At 40.6% G+C, this 21,119-nt stretch overlaps 2 protein-coding genes across 6 annotated transcripts; one reads left to right on the top strand and one right to left on the bottom strand.

The window, feature by feature from the left end:
* Positions 1-3,467: 3,467 nt before the first annotated feature.
* On the bottom strand, positions 3,468-12,236 carry exo1 (exonuclease 1). 5 transcript variants are annotated; one of them, XM_029669538.2, is made up of 15 exons: positions 11,997-12,236; positions 11,548-11,673; positions 11,223-11,426; positions 10,897-11,016; positions 10,590-10,713; positions 10,201-10,338; positions 9,491-9,703; positions 9,208-9,395; positions 8,974-9,076; positions 8,430-8,652; positions 7,801-8,029; positions 7,071-7,572; positions 6,816-6,908; positions 6,493-6,686; positions 3,468-3,716 (listed from the first exon to the last, which is right to left on the bottom strand). In XM_029669538.2, the coding sequence occupies exons 3-15, from the start codon at positions 11,381-11,383 to the stop codon at positions 3,581-3,583; spliced, it is 2,424 nt and encodes an 807-aa protein (XP_029525398.1). In that variant the 5' UTR covers positions 11,384-11,426; positions 11,548-11,673; positions 11,997-12,236; the 3' UTR covers positions 3,468-3,580. The 5 variants fall into 5 exon arrangements, with proteins under 5 accessions (XP_029525398.1, XP_029525400.1, XP_029525399.1 ...); XM_029669540.2 differs by having other exon boundaries at positions 11,548-11,591; XM_065023227.1 differs by lacking the exon at positions 3,468-3,716 and adding an exon at positions 3,959-4,230.
* Positions 12,237-12,340: 104 nt separating this feature from the next.
* LOC115135161 (protein YIPF4-like) lies at positions 12,341-18,996 on the top strand. Its single transcript, XM_029669542.2, has 6 exons — positions 12,341-12,571; positions 15,770-15,923; positions 16,064-16,235; positions 16,638-16,715; positions 16,894-17,007; positions 17,225-18,996. Exons 1-6 carry the CDS (start codon positions 12,514-12,516, stop codon positions 17,360-17,362), a joined length of 714 nt encoding a protein of 237 aa, XP_029525402.1. The 5' UTR covers positions 12,341-12,513; the 3' UTR covers positions 17,363-18,996.
* The last annotated feature ends 2,123 nt before the right edge of the window (positions 18,997-21,119 follow it).

The following is a 21,119-nucleotide window of genomic DNA, read 5'->3' as shown; positions in this document are numbered from 1 at the left end:
TCTAACGAGTTTGTAGAGTCACGTGGTTGTTGTCATTGACTACTTTAATACACTATAAGTGAATTTGCCCAAATACTTACGACACCTTCAACTGAAATATATACATAAAGTGCTTTTATTTCTAAACGGTAAAACATATATGCATGAAAATACTCTCAAATAAAATATGACATTCTGTACTGTCGCCTCATAAAAAACATTTGATCTCCAATCGAAAATGCTGGAGCGTAGAGCCAAATTAAAAGTTGTGCATTACTGTACAAATAAATAAAGGGAAGTGTAGTTGTCCAGGTATGCAACAATGTCATATGGAAAACCCACCATCTTGCAATGCAAAATGGTTGTTGTTTTAGTCTTATCCTAGAAATCGGTTTTGATTGAATAGAGCCCTTAGTTGGACTGTGAAAATGAGTTGCTTAACAGGAAATAAATGTAACACTTACCCACCCTCAGTCTTCAGGAGGTGAGGTCACTGTCCGTTGTGCAATCTGTGGGGTAAATTGAGACTCAAGCACGCCAGGCATCTGGGAGAGCTGAGGTATTTTGCTTTATGGCCGCCAGGTATTTTGCTTTGTGGCCCAATGATGGAACGATAGTGTAATAATTCATCTGATAGGCATCTGTTAACAGACAAGAATACGCTAGTTTCACAATGCTAATATGCCAGTTTTATTTTCGACATGCATCTTTTGATTAGAAAGACATTTGGTCCTGTCTTCATGGTATTAAAATACTGCAGTCCACTGCGTCAACAATGAATAAAATAACATTTTGTCACATGCGCCGAATACAACAGTAGACCTTACCATGAAATGCTTACTTACGAGCCCTTAAGCAACAATGCAGTTTTTAAAAAGTAATTAAAGTGTGCTAAATGAACTAAAGGAAAAATAGTAACACAATTAAATAACAATGAGGCTATATACATGGAATATAACACAGTAATCGAGTGAGAAAAGTAGAAGATCCTTATTTTTGATTAGCAAGAATTGTGAACTACATATCAGTTCAATCACGCTTTCCTTACTATGTTTTAATGTGATCTTGAAAATGCAGATTTTGATTGAATTAGGCCAGGCAGTCTGCAAAACACTACACCTGATAGCCAACGCCTTTGTTTTACTTTATACATTTATAACCTTAATAAATAAGCATTTATAAATGATTTATAAGTAGCAGAACTATTTCTAAACATGTATAAGCATTCTAGACCTTACCCTTCATAGGTATTTAAAACTAAATTAAAATGAAAGTTACATAGGAATGAGTTGAGTTACAAAAAGCTACTGAATTATCAAGTGTACCACCCTACAACAGTGTTTGCTTCCTGGGTTGTTTTTCGTATGCCTCATTTAAAATGGATCAAATCCAGTTATTAACCACAAACTCAATATTTTTTATTTATTTAACCATTAGCAAGGCAAGTCAGTAAAGAACACATTTTTATTTACGATGACAGCCTACCCCGACCAAACCCTAACAACACTGGGCCAACTGTGCACTACCCTATGGGACTCCCAATCACGGCCGGTTGTGATACAGCCTGGAATCGAACCAGGGTCTGTAGTGACGCCTCTAGCACTGAGATGCAGTGCCTTAGACCGCTGCATCACTCGGGAGCCTTATCAAGTGACAATAAAGTAAGCCTACTGTAAACAGTAGAAAAAGTATCATTCTCAGGCACAGAGCCACCTGTGCTAACTCAATATTCAAGGGTTAGCATTCTGGCAGGCCATTTTAAGTAAACATGCATTGTTCATTCTTCAACCATCATAATTAAGGGTTCACTTCACACATACCTACTCTGTTGACATTTCTTATGAGAACCAAACATTCTATGACCATGAACTCAGATTGTGTAATCATTTATTTACTACATAGGCAAAAGTATATGGACACCCTTTCAATTTAGTGGTCAGGAATTTTCTGCCGCACACGGCCATGCAATCTCCATAGAGAAACATTGGCAGTAGAATGGCTTTACTGGAGAGCCTTTCCAACAAGTCAGTTCGTCAAATTTATGCCCTGCTTGAGCTGCCTCCGTCAACTGTAACTGATGTTATTGTGAAGTGGAAACATTGAAGAGCAACAACGGCTCAGCTGTGAAGTGGTAGGCCACAAATGCGCACAGAACGGGACGGCCGAGTGTTGAAGCTTGTAAAAATCATCTGTCCTCAGTTGCTAACACTCACTACCGTGTTCTAAACTACAACTGGAAGCAACGTCAGCACAATAACTGTTCGTAGGGAGCTTCATGAAATGGGTTTCCATGGCCGAGCCGCCGCATATGAGCCTAAGATCACCATGCACAATGCCAAGCGTCAGCAGGAGTGGTGTAAAGCTCACCACCATTAGACTCTAGAAAAAAGTGGAAAATGAGTTCTCGGGCCTCCCGAGTGGCACAGTGGTCTAAGGCACTGCATCACTAGAGATCCTGGTTCGAGTCCAGGCTCTGTCGCAGCCGGCCGCCACCAGGGTTAGGTCGGGCAGGGTTGTTCCTGTGCCACGGCGCGCTAGCGACTCCTGTGGCAGGCTGGGTGCAATGCACACTGACACGGTCGCCAGGTGTAGTGTTTCCTCCGACACATTGGTGCAGCTGGCTTCCGGGTTAAGGGGGCATGGTGTCAAGAATTAGTGTGGTTTGTGTTTTGGAGGAAGCACGGCTCTCAACCTTCACCTCTCGAGTCCGTACGGGAGTTGCAGCGACGGGACAAGACTAACTACCAATTGGATACCACAAAATTGGGGCAAAAAAAGGGATACTTTTATTTTAAACAAAATCACACTTCTCCACCTGGCAGTCCAACGGACAAATCTGGGTTTGGCAGATGCCAGGAGAACGCTACCTGCCCCAATAGAGTGCCATCTGTAAAGTTTGGTGGATGAGGAATAATGGTCTGGGGCTGTTTTTCATATTTCGGGTTAGGCCCCTTAGTTCCAGTGAAGGGATATCTTAACACTACAGCACACAATGACATTCTAGACGATTCTGTGCCTCCAACTTTATGGCAACAGATTGGTGAAGGTCCTTTCCTGTTTCAGCATGACAACGCCCCCGTGCACAAAGCGAAGTCCATACAGAAATGGTGTGTGGAAGAACTTGACTGGCCTGCAGAGCCCTGACCTCAACTCCATGGAACACCTTTGGGATGAATTGGAACACCGACTGCGAGCCAGGCCAAATCGCCCAACATCAGTGCCCAACCTTACTAATGCTCGTGGCTGAATGGAAGCAAGTCCTTGCAGCAATGTTAAAACATCTAGTGGAAAGCCTTCCCAGAGAGCAGAGGCTGTTGTTGCAGCAAAAAAGGAGGCAATTCCATATTAATGCCCATGATTTTGGAATGAGATGTTCGCCGAGCAGGAGTTCACATACTTTCGGCCATGAAGTAAGACTACGGCTATGAAATAAGATTACTTCAACAACCTACAAATATATATATATTTTTTAAATAACAGCCTAAACCTTTAAGAAAGTTGCATTTATTTAAACTGAAATCAATTACATCTAGTCCATAAAAATGCACTACATATTAACATACACAGTATGTTGTAAAGCGAAGGCTTATAAAACTCTGCATCAGAGGCATATGGTTTTCTGAACACTGGAGATTAAGTAAATATCCTTGTCCGTTTCAGGTGTGAGGGTTAGCACGTTGTCCTTCACTGGTGACATGGGCTCTCCTTTCTTACAGGGGTTTATCTTCGGATTTTCTCTGCAACACAGAAAAACACAATCAATAGTTCCGATGAAAAGTAGGTCACAAGAAAGAGATGGTTATATATTTGGTAAAGCTGTAATCAAGCTGTAAAAGCTGTAATCAACACTGAAAAATATAAATGCAACAATTTCAAAGATTTTACTGAGTTAGTTCATATAAGGAAATAAATTAATTTGGCCCTAATCTATGGATTTCACAACTGGGAATATAGATATCCATCGGTTGTTTAAAGATACCTGAATTTTTTTTTTTTTTTTAAAGTAGAGGCGTAGACCAGAAAATTACACCGTATCTGGTGACCATTTGCCTCATGCATCACTACATCTTCGCAGAGTTGATCAGGCTGTTGATTGTGGCCTGTGGAATGTCGTCCCACTTGTACACGATCCAAAGAATCCCAAACATGCTCAATGGGTGACATGTCTGTTGAGTATGCAGGCCATGGAAGAACTGGGACATTCAGCTTCCAGGAATTGTGTACAGATCCTTGTGACCGTGCATTATCATGCTGAAACATGAGATGAGAAATTAACATTCAGTTATCTGGCAACAGCTCTGGTGGACATTCCTGCAGTCAGCATGCCAATGCCCCCACCCACCTCAAAACGTGAGACATCTGTGGCATTGTGATGTGTGACAATTCTGAAGATTTTTAGAGTGGCCTTTTATTTTCTCCAGCACAAGGTGCACCTGTGCAATGATCATGCTGTTTAATCTGATTCTTGATATGCCACACCTGAGGTGGATGGATTAATTTGGTAAAGGAGAAATGCTCACTAACAGGGATATAAACAAATGTGTGCACAAAATTTGAGAGAAATAAGATTTGTGCATATGGACAATTTCTGGAATATTTTTTTCTGCTCATGAAACCAACACATTACATTTATATTGTTGTTCAGTGTAGCAATCATTCACTCACGTGAAGACTAGTGGAATCTGAAACAAAACATATTCAGTACTCCAGTTTCAACTGTTCTGCCTTACTATTATTCGACCATGCTGGTCATTTATGAACATTTGAACATCTTGGCCATGTTCTGTTATAATCTCCACCCGGCACAGCCAGAAGAGGACTGGCCACCCCACATATGCTCTCTCTAATTCTCTCTTTCTTTCTCTCTCGGAGGACCTGAGCCCTAGGACCGTGCCCCAGGATTACCTGACATGATGACTCCTTGCTGTCCCCAGTCCACCTGACTGTGCTGCTACTCCAGTTTCAACTGTTCTGCCTTACTATTATTCGACCATGCTGGTCATTTATGAACATTTGAACATCTTGGCCATGTTCTGTTATAATCTCTACCCGGCACAGCCAGAAGAGGACTGGCCACCCCACATAGCCTGGTTCCTCTCTAGATTTCTTCCTAGGTTTTGGCCTTTCTAGGGAGTTTTTCCTAGCCACCGTGCTTTTACACCTGCATTGCTTGCTGTTTGGGGTTTTAGGCTGGGTTTCTGTACAGCACTTTGAGATATCAGCTGATGTACGAAGGGCTATATAAATAAATTTGATTTGAGTACTCTATATAGCCAACAGAAATTAGCAGTTTTGCCACACAACACAATGCCAGATGTCTCAAGTTGAGGGAGCGTACAATTGGCATGCTGACTGCAGGAATGTCCACCAGAACGGTTGCCAGAGAATTAAACGTTAATTTGTCTTCCATAAGACACCTGTCGTTTTAGAGAATTTGTCAGTATGTCCAACCGGCCTCACAACCGCAGACGACGTGTATGGCTTAATGTGGGTGAGCAGTTTGCTGATGTCAACGTTGTGAACAGAGTGCCCCATGGTGGCAGTGGGGTTATGGTATGGGCAGGCATAAGCTACGACAACTAACACCATTGCATTTTATCGATGGAAATTTGAATGCACAGTGATGAGATCCTGAGGCCCATTTAAAGGTTTGTCACATGCGCCGAATACAACAGGTATTGAAATGCTTACTTACAAGCCCTTAACCAACAATGCTTAAAAAAAAAAGTTAAGTAAAAAAATAGAACAAATAAATAGCAGCAGTAAAATAACAATAGTGAGGCTATATACAGGGGGTACTTGTACAGAGTCAATGTGCGGGGCACTGGTTAGTCGAGGTAATATGTACCCGTAGGTTGAGTTATTAAAGTGACTATGCATCGATGATAAAAAGAGTAGCAGCAGTGTAAAATTGGGCTATGGGTAGCCCTTTGATTAGCTGTTCAGGATTCTTATGGCTTGGGGGTAGAAATTGTTAAGAAGCCTTTTGGGCCTATACTTGGTGCTCCGGTACCGCTTGCAGTGCGGTAGCAGAGAGAACAGTCTATGACTAGGGTGGCTGGAGTCTGACCATTTTTAGGGCCTTCCTTTGACATTGCCTGGTCGGAGGCCAAGAAGTTGCCATACCAGGCAGTGCTGCAACCAGATGCTCTCGATGGTGCAGCTGTAGAACCTTTTGAGGATCTGAGGACCCATGCCAAATCTTTTCAGTCTCCTGAGGGGGAATAGGCTTTGTCGTGCCCTCTTCACAACTGTCTCAGTAAAATCTTTGATATTGTTGCATGTTGAGTTTATATTTTTGTTCAGTATAGAAATGAGAGACAAGTTTGTGACAGGTCCTTTGAATATAAATTGGTTGTGTTCAAAAAAGGGGAAAATATGAAAGTATGGGGACTACTGTTGAAGGTTGTTATTAGGCCTCATCTATAATCTTATACAAAAGCAAAACAAATTGAATGGTGTAATCCAGCTACAGGGCTGAAGACTATGCAGGTTATGATTACCCTCACTTACTTCTTAAAACCAAAGTTTTTCCAGAGGCCACTGATTGTGGCCTGGAGGCCAGGGTTGTTCTCATTGTTGGTGGTGAGTTTCTTTCCAGGGCCTGCAGGCTTTTTACGGAGGCCACTGGCCCTGGCAGGGGCAGAGGGTCGGATCTTTGTCCCTTTTCCTTGGTCACCGGGTTTCATCCGCGGGAGACCTGCCACCTGGTGAGAGAGATGGGAAAGAAAATTCTTCACTGTGGGAATATATAGCATGTTCATCCCAGAAGTGTTCTAGCTGCCAAATCTCTGTTGAACCAACATGATACAAAATAGTCCCACAAAGTAAGCTACCTTCGGTCTCATTGTGCTGGATTTCTTTTCATCTGCTGTTGGAGAGGAACTGGGGCTTTTGACAGAGTCTGAATCCTTACTAGAGTAAATTTTCTTAGAAAACAGAACAGGCAGTAAATTAATAAAGCCACTGCCTCCACTCATTCAAACCACAACATAAAAAAAGCCATGCGTATGCACCCTCAACTAGCTTGCAATGATGCAAATGTTATGAAGCCTACGCATGACTAATTATCAGAGGAAACGGTGACATACAGGCCTGGTGGCATCCTCCAGCCGAGTGGGTGGGGACACTTCCACGACATTGCAGGAAGTGTGGTTATGCTGAGAGAAGTAGGCACTGTCCTGAGACGGTGGAGAGTTTGGTGGTGAATCCTTGTCTTCTTTGCCCATAATAGGGGATGGGGCTCCGGGGGTCTTCAGAGTTCTCTGGCCTTCCTGGCTCCAGGAGAAGCTTTCCTTCTTGCGCTGGAACTGCTGCAGTGCCGAGAGGCCGGATGTGGGTGTCGGGGTCCTGGATCTCTCTGAGGAGCTGCCTGACCAGCAGAACACCCCTAACCCTTGACTGGCAGACAGAGGGGAGGGGGATGGGCTATGAGGGTCAACAGAGTCATTTTCCTCTGTATCAGCATATCCCCCGATACAATAGTCCTCCCTGGGGTCCTGTGTGACCTCATCGTGAGACACCTCCCCTTTGACAAAAGACTCCGGATTCTGGCTGGCCACCTCACTGGAGCTGCTGCCACTACAGAAGAACCTTTAGGGGAATAGATCAACCATTTAGTCAGTATCACAAAACATTAAAAATAAAACAAAAACTTGTCAAATGTGGGCCAAACAATGCGATCAAGAAAACAATTGGAAGAACCAGTGGTTTTAGGTAGGTCATTTTTAGTCATGTAAAAGACCAGACGAGTTTGAAAGATTTCCTATATAATTAAATAGCTTGTAGCAATGACTAAAAGTGTGTATTATAAGACCATACCTGCTTTGCATTTCCTGCCCGTCTCCACCTCCTTCCTGGTTTCTCCTCTGTAGCAGGGTGGCGAAGCGGTTACGTGGTCTGGGATGGGTAGCGGCAGCAGTGGCACTGGGCTGGGGGCATGTGGAGATGTGATGGCTCTCTGTGGGTCCAGGGTCCTCCTCCCCTCTGGACCGCTTCTGACCGGAGGGAGAGTACTGCTGCAGCACATCCTGGTCTGAAACACCAGAGTCTTTTGGGAGATAAAGGAAAATCATAAGTTAGGGTCAGGTCTATAATAAAAATATTCATCAACACCACTTGGAAAGAATGTTGAGGTTTACATTAATCAAATACATTGATAAACTTTTGTATAATGACGAGAAGATCTTTCCTGTTCTATTTGAACATTACATTTTGAAGGTCCACCCAATGTTATATAGGTATAGGCTTTTCCATAGAATGACTGATAATGCTTCAGAAGATAAACTGAGATGTTATGTTAATAAAAATGTGTTTTCCCCTGAACAAACCCAAATCCTCTCACACCTATTTAAATGAACCTGGGTGAATCAAATAATCTTCCCTCCTACGTTGACAGAAAGAGCACCTCTCAAACATGACGGTGCAACAAGATAGCAAACTAATCTCACCTTCTCTGGGTCTCTTAACATGTGTGTTCTTGTAAGGAAGCCTCAGCCCCTGCACACTGATGACCCTCTCCTTCCCCCTGGTTGAGGGAGGCCTCTGTGGAGAGCCCACAGGCTGGGAGGCAGAGAGGGTGCCTGGTATGTAACCTCTGCTCCAGATGCTAGGGTGTGTGGAGGCCCGAGTCTCCTGGCTGTCATTCCAGTCACGACTGCGTGGTTTCACTGGCTAAGAAACACAAAGGGAGGAAGTATTTATATACGTTAGTGTAAATTACGTGCACTTTAGCCAACCCCTCTATGGCTGTCATGCCATACATGTACAGCATACAGATCTGGGGTAAAGCTAGGTTAAGCACTCTAGCGACAAACACATTGGTAAGTTTAAATATTAATACAATTGTACTGATCGAATAAAAATAGCTAAGTACCCCACGTATACAACACTAAGGACACAAGCAAAACAACCTAGCAGTACTACTTGTGATGATGAATGAGTAGTGTTTGTATAGAAATGACTTATGTTAATCATTCTACCTAGTGCCAGTACCTTGACATTTGTAGCATCTGGGTTGAAGTCATCAATTCTCTCCATGGTGTTTATATCCAGGTTACCCAGGGCCACCTGTAAACCTTTGCAATCTCCTAAATTACTGTATTAAGCATTAAGGACAACATATTTTACTGGTAGTAAGTGGGAAACTACCAGTGTCTTATTTTCCATTTCGCTACTAATCAACAGGTATAGAGCAGGAGTCAGGCCTGCCACTGAGTGAAAGGATACCGGCCAGCGTAGCTGAGGGTGGCAGGGTCCATGTGCTCTGGATAGGGGTTGAGAGGCACCACCTTCCTCTTGATGGGGTCAAACACCAGCTGGTAGAGGAAGGTGTTATTGGCCTTAACAAAGCCGTCAATGTACTCGTCTGGCACAACCACATTCATCTTCAGGTACTGGCCCATCTTCCTTATCACCTGAAAGTACATTAACAAGTTAGAGGGGCCATTTTCATTATAGTTTAATTTCTACCACTGTGCAAGTTCTACTACCAATTCTCGTTCAAACTTACCTTAATGATGTCTGGGTTGTTTGCCATCCTCAGCAGTTTACAGGCTTTGCCCAAGCCAATCCCATAGAGTGAGGACAGATAGTCACAGCCAGAGAGAATACACATGTGGCGGAACTTCTCTTCTGTGAAGACGTCACCCAGAGAGCGGCACCGCCCCAGGTGGTTCTGGTCAATCTCTAGACCGTTCCCCTGTTTGTCCATCTTTAGGATCACCTGAGAGAGATGACCAGCAGAACCCATTATGGTCATTACTAGAATCTAAGTTGCCATTAAAGTAACTGTCCAGTTAAAACCCATACCCAAATAATGTTGACTCACTCATCCTACGTTGCCAAATAATAAATTGAAAAACGAGAAAAAATAAAAATAAAACTTAAAAAACTAACCTCAAAATTGTATCTCAAACACACATTTAATTTTTTTTAAAAATGCTTGCCATCTCCTGCGGATGAGATGGCCAACCAGAGATCTCACATGAATGTTATTAATGACCAGTGTACGCCCACACCATTATAACACAGAAAAGCTGATTTGTAACTTACTTAATTACCAATAAGGAAACTTATTTCACTAATTTTAATGAATTATTGGTGATATTTCATATAAATCTGGAAAAACTAGACAGTTGCTTTAAAGCCAGATGATCATTGTGACAAATGCATTGCAGAAATTCCACAGTGAGCAGCATCTTAAAGGACCCAATTCTGTACTTTTTTGCAGCCAAACGCCAATAAATCTGAGTCTTCAGTGATGATAGCCTGTGCAATGCCAGCCTTGTTAAGGAAGGCCAGCTGGGCATCAGCTTCATACGGGGCCACCACACAGTCCACTCCTCTGGTCCTTGCAGCCTAGAAGAGAAAACATAATTTCAGCTGAATAAAACAATTTTAAGCCACCAATTTGCAATCATAAACATTAAGCAGTGCATCACAAAACAGATGACAGGTTTAACTGGTTAAGCCAGATTAAACCACTGCACAAAACCAGCAAATAGACACGCTTCATTCAAGAAATGCATCATCGGGTTCCAGTGAAAAATACTGAGCAGTAGAAAGCATTTTTTCATCTAAACAGTTTTAGCAGTATTGGAAATATTTACCTTGATGACATCATGGGCCATGGAAGGGGTGACGTTAACACAGCGAGTAAAGCAGTCTCTGGCCTCTGAAATCTTTCCCTCACGTAGGAGCTGCTTACCTTTCTGCAGATTTGCCTGACGACGCCTGGAAGACAGAAGACAAAAATATTTACTCCGTCCTATTCAAGAAACTACCTAGTCAAGTACATGGAAGATTTTATTTAATAAAAATGAAACACATTACAGCAAATACCATCTAGGCCTAATATTAACTCACTCATCACTATCTTAGCTTTAAATAAAATTACAGGTACACCCACACACTTACTCTCTGCGAGCTTTGTCCACCTCCTGTTTTGAAGGCAGATTGCAGCCATCAAACACCAAGATGGGCTTCACACCAAAAGACAACAGCATGTCCACAAATTTCATGCAGTATGTAACATACCTATGTGAAAGAAAATTCATAGGGTTAGGTAGTTAAAAAAAAAAAAAAAAAAAATTATATATATATATATACATATATATACACACACACACACCTGTATTTAGGCAAGTCAGTTAAGAACAAATTCTTATTATCAATGATGGCCTAGGAACAATTAATAGGTTTAGGTAGTTAATGCATACTGAGATAGCTATAAAACAGCTTACTGGTCAGTTGGCTCCCCTTTGGCAAGTTTCTCTGCACAAGAAAATGCCCCTTTATGAAGCCAGCAATATGTGTCTACGGCCACTGTCTGTCCCTTGTACTTCCTCACACTGATGGGCTCCGAGGCATCTTTGAGGAACTGCAACAGCCCCTGGATCCCCATTTTTTAATCTGGTGATGCCACTAACATTCAGGACAGTTCCTTCCTATATTCATGGAGAGGGAGAGACCATTTGACAAAACATAATTAAACTAGATTTAAGAGAAAATAATACGTTACCTACCTAACGTTAGTTAATCGTAATCTGCATATACCTGCTCATTTACCTGGACATGCAGGGTAGAATATGAATTCTAGCGAGATACTTCCACTGGCGTAGAAACCGACCGTAAATAACGTTAATTCATTCGAACGTTCGTGGATCTTCAAAAACCTACGCCACTCACCAGTGACTGTCAGTGATGACAAACACATGTAGCAAGTTGGCTAAAGTTAGCTAGCCACCTATCACGGCCACTAACGCTAGTTAGCTAGCTAACTACCTAAACAATATACCTATAAATACATTGTTGGTGCTGTAAAAAAACAAAAGCAAGTTGTGGCTAGCTAACGTTAGTTAGCAGTTCGAACAATTGGAATGAAGTGGGCTAGCGAACGTTTCTAGCAAACTCTGGCTAGCGCATAACTAAATGAATACATTTGAATACGTTATTTTGAAATAAATACATGCATACAAGAATATAAAACAACATCAGCAAGCTACCGACATATTTACCTGCGAATTGAAAGAGCTAACCCTGACAAATAGTAAGCACTGAACGGTAACGAGGTACCTTATTATCTAACAGGAGTTCGCTTTTAGCGGCAACAGTAAGAGTTCACAACGAGCTGATACTATTGGTCAGTTTATTCTGACCAACCATATGTGGGGGAGGGTCTTTGGTCGACAAAATAAGAAGGGATTGGTTCTCTTTTTTTGGTGTCATGCTGCGTCTTGAAGGTGGGAGTCCAGCGTCACCTTTCCCCCCCACTAGATGGCGAGCTTGTCTGCTGCGGTGTTGGGATTTTTTGACGTGTCGTCTTTCCCAGCCTCCCTTGCACTTCCTGCTTCGGTAGCTGCCTGTGTGTTTGAGCAAACGATACCTCAACAACAAGATGATGGAATAGTTGGGAAAATATTGTGAAATCCAGTCAATGACAACGTTGTATTTACTTGTGGCAATCTATTCAATTAAACCCTTTATTTAAATGTCAGTTACTAGGACTTGAAGGTTGTTGACAAAACATCAACAATGCATCTCTCTCCCACCAACGGAGATTTTACTTTCGTCTCATCAACTGAAGCCGAGGGTAATGTTAGCAGGCCGTGAATACTGTCATGTGTTTCATTGTATTTTTAGTTACCTACCGTATTTGTCAACACGTCATTCTGCTAGCATTAATTCATTGGGTAACTAGCTTGAGTAAAGTGGTGTCGTTTTTGTCAAGTTACCGTGGTTCAGAGAGATTTGACAACTTTCTGCTGCTACTGTACGGCTAGGCTAACGTTAGCAAGCTATGTAACGTTAGCTATATCACTGAAGGAAATCCACCTAACATATTATTCTATTGAAGATACGTTTAATACAAAAATCAACAATTTATTTGGACTAGTTTAACGTGTTTCCCATTGAGTAAATGGTTTTAAGGTCCAATGCAGCCGTTTATCTTAATATCAAATCATTTCTGGGTAACAAGTACCTTACTGTGATTTTTCAATTAAAATGGTCAAAAAGAGACGAATAACTTACTAGTAAAGAGTAATTGCTAGGGCTGTCTGAGTAGGGAGGTGAAAACAAAGGGGCGAGGCACCGTTGACTGCTCCTAGAGTTTTGCTTCAACACTACAGTTTAAAGCTGCAATATGTAACTTTCTAGCACACCCGACCAAATTCACATAGAAATGTACATTATAGATCTGTTCTCATTGAAGCAAGTCGAAGAAGCGGTGTCTGTTCTATGTGCGCTATGTCTATGCGTCCTGTTCTATAGTTTATTTTTTGTGTCTTTTACTTTAGATTTTGTACATCAGCTGAAAATACAATATTTTTTGGTTATTGAAAATATAGTACAATGATTCTCTACACTGCTTGTTTTGTCACATTAACTGAAATTAGGCAAACTATTAGAATTTTAGCAACCAGGAAATGGAGGTGTGGTTTTTGCATATTGCCCAGGAAGACAATTTCCATATTTCCAGTCACATAGAGAAGTCATATTAAAATTCCTAATAAGATACTTTAGTCATCACCTTTGTGCATAAAAAACCCATAGACTTATTCAAATAATTGTTTCTGAGGCTGATTAAAAATAATAATAATAATATTTATTTGAAAAAAAACCTCACAGCATCTGAAGATGTTAACATTTTTAATGTATCCAATGTTTGCCATGTTTTGGATAATGTGATGTTGTCGCTGCTTGCACTGTTCCCTGTGTGAACGGAACCCTAACCGGCTGCGCGAGTGCGCTATCGTGTATACATTTATTTTGTCCACCCACACCAAATGCGATCATGACACGCAGGTTAAAATATCAAAACAAACTCTGAACCAATGACATTCATTTGGGGACAGGTCGAAAAGCATTAAACATGGCTCTCCCCCTTGAATTTATATGGTGATTGGCATCTACACTTTCATAGTATTACCACGACAACCGGCAAAACAGTTAACCTTTCAATCACCCCTTGTGGGTATAACCAATGAGGAGATGGCACGTGGGTACCTGCTTCTATAAACCAATGAGATGGGAGAGGCAGGACTTGCAGCGTGATCTGCGTCAGAAATAGGAATGACTTCTATTTTAGCCCTTGGCAACGCAGATGCTTGTTGGCGCTGGTCAGCCTAAGTGCAAGCGCATGTGATGTTGGCCCATATAAAACGGATCCAACCCAGATATTGATGGCCCATGAATCGGCATATATGAATACGAGTAGATTACCTTGAAAACAACGGGCGGACATCGTGGATGCAGTCTCCAGTTCTTAGTATACCTCAGTGGGGAAAACTGAAAACAAACCCCCTAAGGTTGTCTGCGCCCGCACTGAAATTAAATTAGCATAATAAAAAAATCGACATAGTCTGTCCGTTTAAGATACAGAGATGTTTTTTTGTATCAGATGCGTCTCAATTCACCGCATCCTCTTATGTCGCACTAACGCATCTGCTGGTAAAAGGTGTCAGAGCTAGAGCGGTGTTTGTCATACCATGAGAAATCCCGAAAATGTGTCTTCACAAAATCGCCTGTAGCGTCCAAATGGTTTGGCCTACAAACTATTATGACTCCTCTATGGAAAGATGAAACTCTCACGAACTCAATGTTCTCCGTTTTGCTCTATGACCTCCGCAAGACTCTGCTGAGCCAATCTGCCAACTTCTGTCCATAGCGTCCCAACTGTTTGGGCTACACACAAATACTACCCCCCTGTACAAAGGTGAGACTCTCACGAACATGTACATGTCGGTTGTTTTGCAAGACTCGTCTGAAGGTCCCCGGTACCAGTTGAAAAATGAATGGAAGTATGTATGGACTGTTTAATGCCAAAAATGTGAGGTGAAATACATGTAAAAAATATATTTCCTGATCATTCTTATATCTCTCAGTAATAGGACAGACACTTCAGAGAAAACTAACTTTACATTTTTTTGGGGGACTATCTGTTATTCAATGCGTTTGTATGGGCTAATAACAGTAAGACCAAAACACATTTTTCATCAAATATTTTTTAAACATATTTTTGGGATACTTCAAGGCATCTTAAAATTCAAAATCAAATAGCTAAATGATCCTTGGTATGACCTTCTTAAAAAAATAATAAAATAGCTTAGTGGAACACTCCCTGGCTTAGACGGGGCTTAGACTCTGATGGGTTTTAATGGCAGAGGTTTGGAACTATTTTCTTATTGGACTATTAACTAATTTACTGCCTTGTGATGTCATCAGCCAAGCCTAAATTCTGTCCCACAAAAACTGGCTCATCCACTAAAAGGCCATTATCATCGTTTTCACAATTTCACAGTATTATTCCAACCTCATAGTGTGGAAATATATATAAAAAACATGAATATCACATTTTTGACTGCACTGGGCCTTTAATGTAATTTAGACAGTGTGACGACCACTGGGGGGACATGTCTTGCCTTTCTGCATTCCATGTACCTTTTGTAGCTGAGGGGATTTGGTCAAGTGTGAAACACTATTTAGATTAGGAACAATTGATCCTTGATTGTGATACGGTTTTGGAAACCTTGCAGGGCCAGTCCTAGCCTTTCGGGGGCCCTAAGCGAGATTTGGTTGGGGGGCCCCCCACCTCGCGGAAAACCATTTAAATGCCCCCCATCTTCGGAGAGAACATTTAAGTTAATTTCTTGCAATTCTAGACATTTTGCCTTGGGGCAGAGAGACCATTTAGATATTGTAAAACAACATTCATGCAATTCTACTAATTTAGCTATGGGGCAGAGAGACAAAATGTGCAATAATCGTAAACATTATAAATTCCCTACAGATCTAAGCGGTACGATTGATGCCCCAGATGTTAAATTGAACATGGGCAGTGACAATGCAAAAGACCCATATGCAACCACGTTCCTGAGGAAACGAGGCTATGGCTGGCTCCTGGAAGTAGAAGAGGATGACCCCGAAGACAACAAACCTCTTCTGTGAGTACCTTCTTCAAGAAACCCATTCTTTATCCATGTACATTGATATTAAAATTACACTTGATTTGGCCATCACTACAAATTAAATGTGCTGATATCTCACGATGCTCCTGTACAATCTCATACACTTATATGATTAGGGAGGAGCTGGACATCGACCTGAAAGACATCTACTACAAGATCCGCTGTGTGCTCATGCCAATGCCCTCCTTGGGCTTCAACCGGCAGGTTGTGAGGGACAACCCTGACTTCTGGGGCCCGCTGGCTATAGTACTCCTTTTCTCCATGATCTCCATCTACGGACAGTTCAGGGTGAGGCGGCAGTTCAAGCTGTGAATTATTTTGATCTCAGAACATACCTTACATCTGGCCCTTGGCCCCCCAGAGAGGGCTGTTGGTTCAACTAAGTTAGATTTCTTTGAAAAAGTAAATGGTGAACTTCGATTGTAGGATTGAGATTTGAAACAACATTAGATGCACATGCTGCTCACGCAAACAGGGCTTGATTCACTGGTTCTCTTCACTTACTGAATCGAATTAAATGGGAGGCAGCCTACATTGATATATTTAACGATATAAGAATGTTCAAAAAAGGACTTCCCACACCAAAATATTTAGTCTTCTAGAGACTTTGGTACAATGTCACAATTTTCAGCGTGTGTATTATTTTGGTTGTTGTTGTGTTTTAATTATTTGTCGCTTTATTTTCCTAAGGTGGTGTCTTGGATAATTACCATTTGGATATTCGGCTCTTTAACAATCTTTTTGCTGGCTCGTGTTCTTGGTGGTGAGGTAAGATCCACCAAAGTTTACATTTAGCTGAAATAAGTCGTATTCCTAGTCTTGATGAGGAATACATTTCTCTTACTTGATACTGTACATGCCTCTGGATGTGCATTTGCTTCCTATTACAACATGAATGATGTGGCGTGCTGTGAAACACTGACTTGCATTGTTCTGTTTTCAATAGGTGTCTTATGGACAAGTTCTTGGAGTGATTGGATATTCTCTACTCCCGCTCATCGTTATAGCCCCATTGCTTTTGGTCATTGGGGGTTTTGATGTTGTTTCTACACTAATAAAGGTGAGCATAGGAGCAAAGACAATCAACCTTTATTCTATCTGATTTTTCTCACAAATGAATCTCTGTAATTCAGCATTGCATGTTTGATTTAACATACACTAACTAACCTGTTCAAAGCTATTTTTACATCTGTATTTGATTATATATTTTTTAGAAAGTACAAATGGACTTAAATTAGATATGTGTTCATTAGTTGTTGATAACTGTCATTTTTCAGCTTTCTGGAGTATTTTGGGCTGCTTACAGTGCTGCTTCACTGCTCGTTGGGGATGAATTCAAAACCAAGAAGCCTCTGCTCATATACCCTATTTTCCTTTTGTACATCTACTTCCTGTCACTATATACTGGTGTCTGATTGGACAAATGGCAACAGTGGAACTTTGGTTGGAGAATGACACAAAGCACCGTGAAAAGACACAAGGATTAATTACACAATGAAAATAAGGAGCATGGATTTTTAAAAGGTCATTTTCTCCCTCTTTAACCCTGTTTACAATCCTAGACTGTGGGGATATAAGGGTGTATGTTACATCAGTGTATTTAAATGTACCCCTTACCTCTGCTCAGTAAAAAGCGGTAGCTTATGGTCTAAGCTCGGTGTTCAGATTGAATTGTAATTAGATCGCAGGTTCGCATCATATAAAAGGACTGTAATTATTTAATCAAGGCGTCAAATCTGGTTTTGGTAATCATGGGAGGGTCACAAACATACCAGTCATTGATTTTTGTTAATGCTTTTATTCCATAGAGGAAGGTGGTGCCAAATACAGTGCAAATTTGTTCAATTTGAACCAAGGGGTTAAGAAAGAAGTCTGCCCCTAAGGTTCCCCATTATTGTGTAAGGGAGTGGGCTAAGCATACTGTTATGCATTATTTAGTGGTCATTTCAGCCTGGGTAGACAAGTAGATGGGCAGTTTGAGTGAAATAAAACAAAGTCTACTAAAGTTTGGTGCCTTTCATTAGTTGTTTTATACAGTTGTTTAAAAATATTTTATTGAACGGATGTATATTTTCAGACAACTTGCTTGTATCTATTGTATGTATTCAGAACATGTTATACAATTGTGAAAAATTACTAGACCTGTAACAATTAAGAGTTATAAAACGCTCATTAATTCACATTAAGGGGGCATAAAATATATCAACATAATTGTCTGTATAACTGTTGTACTGTACTAAATATTTTAAACAACATTCTCATACAGTATGTAATGTGTTATATCATTAATCTGCATGCAAAAACTTAATTTCACACCCAAGCTTTATGTAGGAAATGTTGAATGTACTATAGCAATTAAAGACTTGTCAGGGGGTTAATTTTAGTGATATGGAATTTACAGTGAATATATTATGAATTATTAGCTAAAAAACACATTGAAACAATTTTTGAGATTGTTATGTTCTTACACATTGTATATAATTAGCTTTTAGAACAATATAGCAAATGCTCAGTTGTTGAAATTTGCCAGTTTGACCTCAAATTTGGCCTTAGTCTTTGTCACAAAGTACATCTGAAATTGGATATCTGATAAGTAAATTCAAGTATGCATATGGTTTCTAGGGGTAGAGGATGAATGGAAATGTGCATTGGTTTTACGCTAATGCCGTCTAAGCCAATTTAGGTGTTATTGGGGTGGCTGACTTCAAGGGCTTTATAAATGATAAAAGGTGTCTTGGTGGGGTGGGCCTAAACTCACCAGACTGACTGTTGGTCTGTACAGTGGGGGATGTTTGCTGTCGGTGGTGTGTGTAAAGCCTGATGCATGCTTCCCAGTCTAAACAGTTTGCGCATATATACAATGACAGAATTTTGTGACTTTGGTGTTAGGCAGGTTTTTTCCGTCTGTTCACGCACACAACATTTTTTCTGAAGACGAAGTTCAGTAACCAAAGTTAATGCCCCTTTTTCGGTGATTGACCAACAGTACTACTACTAGAAGGAGTGGGAACTATGGACGGGATTCTTCAATAAAGTGTTTGTCATTCAACGAGAGACGAGTAGTTTTAATTAAACATTTTTCACTTGAGAAATAATATCTTAATGTAAAATTGCAGGACTAAACTTCGGCAAAAACGTCATATCTATTACAGATTTCTTGATTTATCTTGGATTAAAGAATACTGTTTTAAAGAAGTGTATACTGGCTGTGTTGTGGCTACGGCATTTCAAGGGAGACAAATTGTAATATTGCTCTTTTTCAAGCGAAGGTCTTAACTTCTTAGGGCTGCAATCCCGTTAACGGGATTGATATGACAACAGCCAGTGAAACTGCAGGGCGCCAAATTCAAAACAACAGAAATCTCCAAATTAAAATTCCTCAAACATACATGTATCTTATACCGTTTTAAAGGTAATCTTGCTGTTAATCCCACCACAGTGTCCGATTTCAAATAGGCTTTATAGCGAAAGCACCACAAACGATTATGTTAGGTCACCACCAACTCACAGAAAAACTGCCATTTTTCCAGCCAAAGACAGGAGTCACAAAAAGCCCAAATAGAGATAAAATGAATCACTAAACTTTGATGAGCTTCATCAGATGACACTCATAGGACTTCATGTTACACAATACATGTATGTTTTGTTTGATAAAGTTCATATTTATATAAAAGAAAAACTCAGGATACATTGGCGTGTTACGTTCACTAGTTCCAAAAACATTCGGTGATATTGCAGAGAGCCACATCATTTTACAGAAATACTCATAAATGTCGATGAAAACACAATTGTTAGACATGGAATTATAGATATACCTCTCCTTAATGCAACCGCTGTGTCAGATTTAAAAAAAACTAACCATGCATTAATCTGAGAACGGCGCTCAGAAGAAAAAAAAGTATTATCCGACCATGTCGGAGTCAACAGAAATCAGAAATAACATTATAAAATGCCCTTTGATGATCTTCATCAGAATCCACTCCCAGGAATCCTAGTTCCACAATAAATGTTTGTTTTGTTCGATAATGTCCATTATTTATGTCCAAGTAACTACTTTTGTCAGGGTGTTTAGTACACAAATCCAAACGCTCGTGCAGGTCCAGCCGAACGTCGGACGAAAACTTCAAAAAGTTATATTACAGTTCTTAGAAACATTTCAAACTAAGTATAGATTCAATCTTAAGGATGTTATCATAAATCTTAAATAACGTTCCAACTGGAGAATTCCATTGTCTGTAAAAAAGCAATGGAATGCAGGTCGCTATCATGTGAAATGCGTGTGACCAGGACCTGGTTCTCTGCCAGACCACTGACTCAAAGAGCTCTCATCCGGCCCCACATCACAGTAGAAGCCTCATTCAAGTTTCTAAAGATGGTTGACATCTAGTGGAAGCCTTAGGAAGTGCAACATAACTAATATCCCACTGTGTATTCAATAGGGGCTGGGTTGAAAATCGACCAACCTCAGATTTCCCACTTCATGTTTGGATTTCTTCTTGGGTTTTTGCCTGCCATATGAGTTCTGTTATACTCACAGACATCATTCAAACAGTTTTAGAAACTTCAGAGTGTTTTCTATCCAATACTAATAATATGCATATATTAGCAACTGGGACTGAGGAGCAGGCCGTTTACTCTGGGCACCTTTCATCCAAGCTACGCAATACTGCCCCTGCAGCCATAAGAAGTTTTAAGGGAGTATTAGTTTGGTGTTAGTATACAATAAAAACCTAGATGGACAAAAATAATAAACTTAACATTTACATACTTGGTCAGATCCACCGTATCCACACCCAATGTTGTTTCCAATCCTTGTAAGACTACGCTATATGACTTCAAATTTTGTTGTTTCAGTCTGTAGACAGTTTAAAATATATATATATTTAAATAAAGCATTTGATTCTTCCATTCTCTTAATGTGTCATTTGACTAAGAAAATAGCTTCTTCAATATAAGCAACAACATTGTTTTTTATTGAGGCAAGTCAAAGTTTGGTAGCAGTTGGTCAACAGTAGGGGTGGGAACTATGGACAGTATTCTTCGATTAAGTGTTTGCCGTCATTCAACGAGAGGAGCAGCTAGGCCCTACTGTCTGCAGTGCACTACATTTTCATGCACATTTCTGCAGTTGAGAAGTACTGCACTTAGATTAGCTTATTAGTCACATGCACA

Source organism: Oncorhynchus nerka, linkage group LG10 (assembly GCF_034236695.1).
Source record: "Oncorhynchus nerka isolate Pitt River linkage group LG10, Oner_Uvic_2.0, whole genome shotgun sequence".
Taxonomy (NCBI): Eukaryota; Metazoa; Chordata; class Actinopteri; order Salmoniformes; family Salmonidae; genus Oncorhynchus; species Oncorhynchus nerka.
The sequence above is the reverse complement of the archived record's forward strand: the minus strand, read 5'-3'. Positions and strand labels throughout refer to the sequence as shown.

Bases quoted from the DNA above. Each gene is read 5' to 3' on its own strand.
- LOC115135161 (XM_029669542.2), top strand. From the start codon at position 12,514: ATGCATCTCTCTCCCACCAACGGAGATTTTACTTTCGTCTCATCAACT. The intron at 12,572-15,769 runs GTAATGTTAGCA...AATTCCCTACAG, and splicing joins CTCATCAACTGAAGCCGAGG to ATCTAAGCGGTACGATTGAT. The intron at 17,008-17,224 runs GTGAGCATAGGA...GTCATTTTTCAG, and splicing joins TTGTTTCTACACTAATAAAG to CTTTCTGGAGTATTTTGGGC.
- exo1 (XM_029669538.2), bottom strand. From the start codon at position 11,383: ATGGGGATCCAGGGGCTGTTGCAGTTCCTCAAAGATGCCTCGGAGCCC. The intron at 8,653-8,973 runs GTACTGGCACTA...TGTGTTTCTTAG, and splicing joins CAGATGCTACAAATGTCAAG to CCAGTGAAACCACGCAGTCG. The intron at 6,909-7,070 runs GTATGTCACCGT...CTGTTTTCTAAG, and splicing joins TGGAGGATGCCACCAGGCCT to AAAATTTACTCTAGTAAGGA.